Raw genomic sequence first — 9,486 nt, 5'->3', positions numbered from 1 at the left:
GAAAAATACAGCTATACTGGAGCTGAAAAAAGGAAGAAAAAACGTGCTCAGGATGAGACTCGAGTACACGTATACTCTCGATCTCCCAGCAGGTGAAACGCATTTTTTTGGGAAAAATGCGTGTTGCCGACTGACCAGTAATTTCGCCTGACGTGGGGGCAAAACCTGGCCGAAATCTCATTCTTGTTATGGCTTGCTCTTTGGAGAAATAGACTTCAAAAACACAATTGGAAGAGCATTCCACGGGGGATTGCCAACAAAATTGTCACAAAAACTCAAAATTTGACCCATTTATGGCCAAAAGCTAGGATATCATCTTTTTCTGAATGGACTGTAGGCACCGAGCCTCAAGAGGGACAGGGACGACGACTCCCCTCACAGTGCAGCTCCTGATCACAAGAAGAGTGCCCCAGCTTCCTCACAATGACCGCCTCAACTGCTCCGAGCCTCGGTGAAACGTCGTTCTGTGAATGTGTTTTCGGTGAGGCGTCGGGATGCCGTCCCAGTTGAACCCACGGTGTCCAATCCGAATGTCTGCCATGATAATGCCGGGGATTTGCATACGCTCAGTGAATTAATTAGGGAGTGCTTTTTTATTACATAATTATTTATTTTACGAGTTGGGTTTGTGATTAGTAAAAAAAAATAAAATAAAAAAATACTCCCCTGGTCGCTAAAAACAGGCTGGGAACGTGCAACTGCGACACTGCACCACTTGATGTGAGTTTTTGCCGTCGGCGTACCCCATAGAAAGGGTATGAGCCTATGAGGAGTTGCACACTCTTGGGGGCTTACTGTTAAAGCCTACAAATTTTCGGCCCATTCAAATTTCGGCCTCCCAGGGCTAAAAAACAATTCGGCTGTGGCAAATTTTCGGCCTGTACTGCTGCCACCTGAATACACAGTCACACTGAGCCTTGCGAAAGGAAATTTCGGCTGCAAGAAATTTTCGGCGAGATATGATCAGGCCGAAAAAAGCCGAAAAATACGTATGCGCCGAATATTTGTTGACTTTCCTAATGCAGTACACTCAAACGCCTCTTATCCGGACGCCTCAGATACGGGCACGTCCCTCTACCGGGCACCTTCAGCTTGAGTTCCTATAGCACAAATGCTTCGAATTTGGGGGTTTTGAACTTTTTTCCGTATGAGGAAGTGCTTATTTTTCACTGCCAACCTATGTAATCCACACATTTTTATCAATGGGTTCCTTTTGTATCCTGAACATGTGCAATACGTTCCAAATAAACTTCTTCAAAAATGATATGATACATGGTAGATGAGTTATCCTGAGATACGGGCAAATCTGAGATATGGGCAGTGCCCGGTCCCAAGGTGCCCGGATAAGAGACGTCTGAGTGTACATACTCTTGGTGGTAGTAAGGGATATCACACTCTTTATTTATTTTATTGTATTTCACTCAACTCGTGGTCCATGACCAATTGGCACACACAACGTGCGAAAGAGGGATGATAGCCAACCACGGCAAGAACAGAAATAAAGAGAGAGGGAGGAAGAAGTATTATACGACTCTAATCAACTAAATTAATCTTCAATAAGTAAGCACTCAGTCAGGTTTACAACTGGCTCGGTCTCTTCGTCTCTTCGTGTGCTAATGAACTTTAGTTAGAAGAACGTTGGTTTGGTACCTTCGATTCAGGAGAAGCATTAGTAGAACTTCCGTTCACGGATTCCCTTACTAAAGGCGCGGATCATTTATTTATTTACTTGAAGTATATATTTTTGCACTTCGTAGCATGTCAACACAGCCAATTGAATTCAGGAGAGGGATTTGCGTTCGCGTTCTGCTCACTTTGCAGAAAGCCATGCAGAGAAAGGAGTTAGTTTAGTTTCAACAGAATAAGAGTACGTCCCGGTTGAAAGTAGCGGCTTCAAAAATAGAAAAAAAACTCAGGTGTACAAATCAAGTGCATGCGGAGGGTTGCTATAATAATATTATCTATCCTCTGGACAGTTTCACTTGATGGCTTTCCTGTCGATGTCCGTGTACGTCTAAAGAATAGATTGACTGTTTAATATTGCAAGAGCGGGCTGTGGATAGTACTTGTATTACCGCCAGTGATGCCATGCGCGCTTCTGGATCTGGGTTGTGGAGTTGGACGGGGACCATGTTGAAGGGTGCGTTGACTTGCTTTCAAATTAGAGCTTGGACTACCTGGATCACTTGCTGGCGGTGGCGGCGCTTGAACACACGCCGCTAAACGTTGGGGACACGCCGTGGCAATGGCAGCACTTGGTGGCTTTGACCTGGATCTTGCCACAGGCTTGGGCAGTTTGAGTTGTTCAGTAGCTGCTGCTGCTGATGATGATGCTGCCGGTGACTGGTGTTCGTGGGAAGACAGCAGTGCACGGTGGGCACTTTCGCAATATACCTCTGAGGCTGCGTGTTGGTTCGCTGTCAGTTCGACCAGGCACTCAGGATTGTCGATTGCGCCAAGCTGGGAGGGTAGAAAGGGTGACAGTTCAAAATAGATGTGCGATGGAAAGCTCGACTCCGGCCCTGAAGCTGGAAAAGCAGCAGTGGATGATGTCGAGCTGGCAGCCTTGGACGTGGCTGCAGTTTCTGCAAAGGAAACAGATGAGGACGATGTTGGTTTGTCCATGCATGACACAGCCGTAGCACTCTGCTGTTGATGGCCATGCGTAGAAGTAGAGCCGGGCGCAGGCGTTGGATCAGGATCATCAGCACACTCTGCGGTCGGGTTGCAAATGGACAGGCAGAGGTCCTGGAGATCAACTTCTGCCGATGTCCGGCAAGTTGAAGATGCTCTGTTCGCAAACACCGTTGCCATCCGTCGGCTCACAGAGGACGTCATTGGTCTCATTCGCTGCCGCGCCACTGGTGCCAGTGCATCTTCTGCAGAGTTTCCAAGAAGGGGGCGAGAAATCCAGTCCGTCGAGGCCAAGTAGCCATCCGCATCTTCAGGAAATGCACTTGGTGTCTCGGCCTCTACATCATCACACGTCGATGATGTCATCACTTCGTTGCTAGTAGCAGGCTGCATGGTGTCCGCACAAGTTGTATTGGTGTCAGCGGTATTGACAGCAATATAGTCATACTCGTTTATCAGCCTCTGGTGTTGGTTGGCACTATGGTAAACACTCGTGTACGGATCGTAGGCGTCAATTTCAACCGAAATCTCATACACAATCCGCTCAGATGGTACTAGCCCGGGGCTCATCGCACCGGAAACCAGTGATGCGTTCGAGTCCTTCGAGGAGGGACGCCGTACATCATCGTCGGCGGCCGTACCTCGGGCCCTGGAGAGCGCCGCCGAAGACGAGGACGACGACTCGCTACCTACGCTTGCCATGTGCGCTGCGATGTCTGACGCAGCAGCATGCACTGGCTTGACCTCGGCGTACACACCGGAGTCGCCGGCTAGAGCACGATCAACACTGGCGGACTGCGGTGAGTCAGTCCTGACGAAACGAGTCGAGTACGGCACGCACCGCGCATCCGCGACTGTTGCCGTGACGTCAATATAGCCCGCGGCTGCTTGGCTCTACAGAATGCAGATTTAGCAGAGCACAGAGAAGAACACAAGAACATGAAGAGTTTAGATTCAAAAACGCGACATATCCATTTCGCCACTTTTCGGATAATGGCCGATGAATATTTTATTTTTTATTTTCAAAAGCGAAGGTCCCTGGTTCGAGTCCCGGTGGTGACAGTCAATTTTTCTTCAGACTGTTCCCGTTTGCGTCTTTCCCTCAAACCAGTGACCAATAAAGGATTCATTATATTATTTGCAGTTTGTATCTAAAAATAAAAGAAGAGAAGAAAACACATGAGAACGAGTTATGCAGCAACTATCCACGACTGTAACAAGATGATAAACAGTCAGAAAGTGCGATAATAGGGCACAAAACTGACAGGATACTGAGTTATTCAGCGAGTTAAGACATCTTGTATAGTTGCTGCATGACTCGTTCTCATGTGTTTCTTCTCTTTTTTTTTACATGTATTACTGGCTCAGTATCCGAGTTAAATGTTTGTATCTAAATCAACATTGGGCCACCAGTTTAAAGCGGTCCTAATCAGAGTTTGAATGGGAAATTTTGCCTGAAAATAGAGAGGTTTCGTTTCACGTTGTTCTGCACTACACCGTGAAATTTCACGTCGGTGTGGCAAATTTTGGCGTCGAAACTCCCGTTCATGACGTGAGCTGAGGTCAACTCACGTTCGACGTGAACGCGAGTTTTTGCAAATTTAGCCTTGCTATCAGGTTGGGATTATTGACTCGATTTTGTCGATTTTGCCTAAACTAGCTATAAATAATATTTGTGCGACTTTGGCCTTTTGGCAGGAATCCCGACTGCATGCATCGTGATGGAACATGCCATAGATCGAAAGGAAAGGAAAGTCACTTGGCTTGGCATCTCTGCTTTCTGATACAGGAGGAAGTAATTAGTTACTAGGAGTTAGCGAATTGCACGTCTTAGTTTCAGCGTAGCTCATTCCATCGCGATGTCTGCCAGTGTGAGTCAAGTATCTTCTGCCTCAAATCAGGAGTCCCCTGGAGCTGCTTCAAGTTCAAGTGGTTCAAGTAGCTCTGGCCCAATCCGCTTCAAGACATGCCATGATGTCTTGAAGCGGATTGGGCCAGAGCTCGGCCACCTAGTCCCACGGCAGCAACAAAAACAGCTTGTTGGTATTGATCCATCATCGGCGCGGCCTCACAACACTTCTCTACCCCTACTGAAACAAAACTTCAACCTACTTTCAAAGTCTAAAGCTCACCAAAAATCACTTTTTTCACTTTTGAAGTTTTCGCTCCTGTCGTCAGAGAAACGACGTGCTTCACAAGCAACGTGAAACGAAAGCTCTTTCTGAGCTCGCGTCAACGCAAAAAAATGGACGTTCACGTAAGAGCACAAATCACGCGGGTCGAAACCTCTCTAGCGGCTCTAGATGTAATGATAACACTGAGCTCAAAATCTCAATTTCTCCAATTTGGCGGTTGTTTTGCATGTAAGCTCTTCACATGTTTAGCCAGGCAGACCGCAGAAAACAAACACAGGGTCTGACATGATTATGACATGAAATTACCATAGAGCTTTAGAGGTCTGCACTCACAGACCATGGAGACCAGCATACGTCGAGACACAAATCGACTCGAATCATGAGAAATAAGTAGTGATGCAACGAATATTCGAATTGTTCGAATATTTATAGAATACCCTTGCCAGAAAGAATATTCGAATGCAGGCAGCAACATTTGATATCCGAAAATTCGAAAAATTCTCCCTATAGTGTCGTGTTATTAATTTAGCTCCAACCTTGATCTCCCAAGTAGTGTTGAAGAAAATAGTGTAGAAATTAGATTCTGAGAAATATGAAGCTTGTTCTTAGGTCAAAAATGCTCTTTAACGCATGTCGCGCAAAGCAAGCGCAAAGCATGAAAACAGCCGTAATCCTCCATCTTCCCTTTACCATGATTGTAGTGAGAGTTCAGTGAAACCATGCCGAGTTCACGCGGCCACAGGCTCGCAATGCACGCCCCGTACGGCACGACTCGTGATCTCCGAGAAAGGGCACGCGGACAAAACATTCCGCCGTAGGTCGAACCGAGCGGAGTTGCACACTCTTGTTCTGTACTCTTGGTATTTCTCTTGATTCTGGCTTTCAGTGCTGGTCCAGTGCATTTCGTGGACTCGAGTTTTGGTTCATAGTGTTGCTCTTGCCAGGGGCTTTCCAGGATGACCAAGATAATGACAATTGTCCCAGGGAAACCAAAGGCACACGTCAAATCCAAGGGTAAACATTTGAAGACGCAATTCTCCACATGCATTGAGTTCAGTCGGTAAACGGTCAGCGCGAGGAATACGTTTTCGGTGTGCGGCGCATGCATGCAGCAGCTAGCCGGACGGCAACGCTGTGCGCGTACGATGACTTAGCAGTCTGGAGACGTCTTCACTTGATAGCCAGCAGCATAACAAACTCATCCAAGTGTTCGGAGTAAAAGCCGCAATTTGGACACTCAAAATTCACCCAATAAGGGCGCCGGGCGGGGAGGGGGGGGGGGGGGTGCGACATATACTACATGTATGATTACCAATTAGCGGTGATAAGTAGGGTAGCTGTCTGCATTTCGTGCCACACATTGTGGTACGGCTTACACACCAGTGCTGCTCATACTCTGGAAAATACGGTACCTGCACATTTGACATGGACACGCGATAAAGCCCGCTGGATGATGGATCAATACTGCTAGCATGCCAGGCGCATACCTCCCACAGGACACGGGGGGGGGGGGGGGGGGGGGGGGCACATGTCGTCCCCCCCGTGCCCCATGCAAGCTACGCACCCCTGTCATACTGTAATGCATAGAAGTGGATGTTGGAGTAGACACGCCGGACAGTATTGAGGAGGATACAGGAACATTGCCCGCATAGGGCCTGGGGGAGGGGGGGGGGGGGGGGGGGAGACATGCCCCCCCCCCTCCCCCTAAAAATTTCAACCTAGGTTCAGCATGCACATAATGACCATGAATGACATGCACCAGCCATTCTACACAAAAGCGGACGTGCATGCCCTTTAATGGGGAGCAGCTACACCCTGCGTAGCCCGCCTGGATGAGGCATCCCTATTTTTTAATTTTTTTTTACGAAGTCCACTATGCTCCCGAATGAATGCGGGAAGTGGTGGCGGGGCCCTGCTGCCCTGCCGATCTTGGTGGTCTCGGCCTCCGCACAGACAAAGCGCGGCATTGTTAACATGCGAGCTACATTACCCTGTGTTTCCACTCTTCGGCACAGACGTTCAACACTGACTGGATCTGCTCTGCTTGAAACGTCATGACAGTCAACTCCTCATAGTGTTTGAACTTCTGTAGCATACACGCACACACACACACACACACACACACACACACACACACACACACACACACACACACACACACACACACACGCACGCACGCACACACACGCACGCACGCACGCACGCACACACGCACACACACGCACATATGTGCACAAGCATACGTGAACGCATACACACGCACACACACGTACGCACACACAGACGCACACACACGTACGCATGCACACACACACGCACACACACGTACGCACACATAGACGCACCCACACGCACGCATACACACACACACTTGTGCGCGCACACACGCGCACACACACACACACGCACACACACGCACACGCGCACACACACGCGTACACACATACACACACACACAGTCGAGAGCCAGGACACAAGTCAAGCCTGGCCATGGCATCCTACAGCGGAGAAAACATTCATAGTAATGTGTTGTAAAATGATGTGTTGTTTTCCTGTGTGATGGCATTCCCCAAACTGTCTCGTCTAGTCGCGTGCATGTGTGATATGAGCATGCGCGATTTTGTAGTCGAGAGTCCTTTTGTCAGTCTTCTTGTTCGTCCTTTTGAGTGTTGTCTCGATTTCCTAATGTCAATATAAATAATGTAATACAAACCAGTCTTGTCCTTTGTGTCCTGCGTCCCGGGGAACGGAATGGCTGTGATTCCGTTACAACGTGGTGCCGAAACCCGGGACGCAGAGGATGAGTAAGTTTGTCATGAGTCTGTTCGTCGTCGTCAACAAATAATAGTAAGCGTGGGGTGGAGGTGATCAGGAGAGATGAGGAGCTGGTGGAAGCGGAAGACGACGCGGAGAGGAGGCAGAGAAGGTGGTGGACCGGCAGAAGCTGGGGACTGGAGCCTGGGACGGCAGGTACCGCATGGAGCGTGTGGCCGTGGCTCGCCAGAGGCCAGTGGATGAGTCTGGCATCACCGACTGTGTGTCGTCCTTTGTTGTTCGTCTTGTTGTTGTTTTGCTCGCTGTGTTGTCTGATCGTGTTTCTCTCGCTGTTCAGTTGGTTGCTGTGTTGTTGAGTTTGGTTGTCGGTATGTTGCTCTTCTCGTCGTTCTGTTGTTCTGCATTAATTTGTGTTGTAGATTTATTTTGCGCTGCTGCGCGCATATTGTTATTATTTTGTTGGAGCTTTGGCTCTCGTGTTTCGGTTATCCTTGTGTGCCTGAGTTTAGAGCGTCGGCTCTTGTGTCTTGGTTTGGCCCTGTGTCGTGGCCCAGTTTTGTTGTGCTACAATGCAAGCTGTTGGTTGGTTTTGGTTTTTCTGTTTTGCTGTGGTTCCTTTTGCTGTTGTGCATGTGGAACGTGGTGTCGGTTTATTATTTTGTGGAATGTCATCAAGGGGGCAGGTGTTGTAAAATGATGTGTTGTTTTCCTGTGTGATGGCATTCCCCAAACTGTCTCGTCTAGTCGCGTGCATGTGTGATATGAGCATGCGCGATTTTGTAGTCGAGAGTCCTTTTGTCAGTCTTCTTGTTCGTCCTTTTGAGTGTTGTCTCGATTTCCTAATGTCAATATAAATAATGTAATACAAACCAGTCTTGTCCTTTGTGTCCTGCGTCCCGGGGAACGGAATGGCTGTGATTCCGTTACAAATGCATCCCACACCCTCACTGCCTTGTGAACTGGCACATTTCCTGGCGCTTATGCCGCACTTTGAACACACTCGTAGTCCGCCTAAACAAATCAGTGTGGATTGCACTATGATGGTCAAATTAACGGGGATACACAGGGTAGACCATGCCTGGACTTTGTATCAAAACCTGGCGATGGTCGACACTCCAATGCGCCTTATTCTCCGGAGAGTACTGCAATCAGCTCAACGAGAGAATATTTTTCAATCAGCTATAAGGCCTATTAAAAAATTGGTTGTGAGCAACACTGGCTCACCCTCAATCACAGCTTTCAGTGTTGCTCACAACCAATTTTTACTTCTGAAGCTGCGTGATGCGTCCTACAAGATTTTATAAGGCTTATTGTCCACTAAAACCGCCAGTTACTAAGCAATCAGCTCAGGCGATAACATTGCACAACACCGACCGACGGTACTGACGTTCTGCAACTAACTGGATAACAGCTCTAGCACGAGGCATATTTTTTATTTTTTATATTAAAGGTTACAAGCCCCAGCACACACGAACACCTACCAGTCCAAACAGCGTGGGCGATGCTAAGCTGTTTTCCACGTCCGACAAAGACCACTTCGACACAACCTGCGGCATGGCATAAAAAAAAACCCAAATCAGACTTTCCAAACCAAAAGCAAATCCAATCCAATAATAAAACCAAAAAGATCAATCACAGGACATCAACAAACAGTCCAGGCTCTGGACATCAACCAGTGCAGAATGGCGTAACCAAGCTCCTTATTGATATCGTACTACGGCCCTCTGACTACCCTGGAGCGCACTAACAAGCCATAGGGCCCTCCCTGCCGTGCACTGTATGTAGTGTCTTGTTTGAGAGCCGAGCCGAGTCTCATGCAAACCTTGAATTTTTGTTTGTTTGTATGAGAGCCTGTTTCATATAGAAGCCTGTGTCGAATAGAAGCCTGTGTCGAATAGAAGCCTGATTTTCAAGATACGCTGTATTAACTGGTTTGAGGGAA

At 48.0% G+C, this 9,486-nt stretch overlaps 1 protein-coding gene across 1 annotated transcript in view; it reads right to left on the bottom strand.

Annotated features, from left to right (window-relative positions):
- Positions 1–1,380: 1,380 nt before the first annotated feature.
- The window catches only part of LOC135821165 (uncharacterized), a 37,313-nt gene continuing 29,207 nt past the window's right edge, over positions 1,381–9,486 (bottom strand). Inside the window, exons 13-15 of the mRNA XM_065334235.1 lie at positions 9,026–9,091; positions 6,760–6,855; positions 1,381–3,528 (exon numbers count right to left, since the gene is read on the bottom strand). Of these exons, the coding sequence (XP_065190307.1) occupies positions 2,035–3,528; positions 6,760–6,855; positions 9,026–9,091 (1,656 nt within the window). The 3' untranslated portion in view covers positions 1,381–2,034. The remainder of the gene's footprint in view (positions 3,529–6,759; positions 6,856–9,025; positions 9,092–9,486) is intronic.

Source organism: Sycon ciliatum, chromosome 7 (genome assembly GCF_964019385.1).
Source record: "Sycon ciliatum chromosome 7, ocSycCili1.1, whole genome shotgun sequence".
NCBI lineage: Eukaryota > Metazoa > Porifera > Calcarea > Leucosolenida > Sycettidae > Sycon > Sycon ciliatum.
Note: the sequence above shows the minus strand (reverse complement) of the source record. Positions and strands in the feature narration are given on the sequence as shown.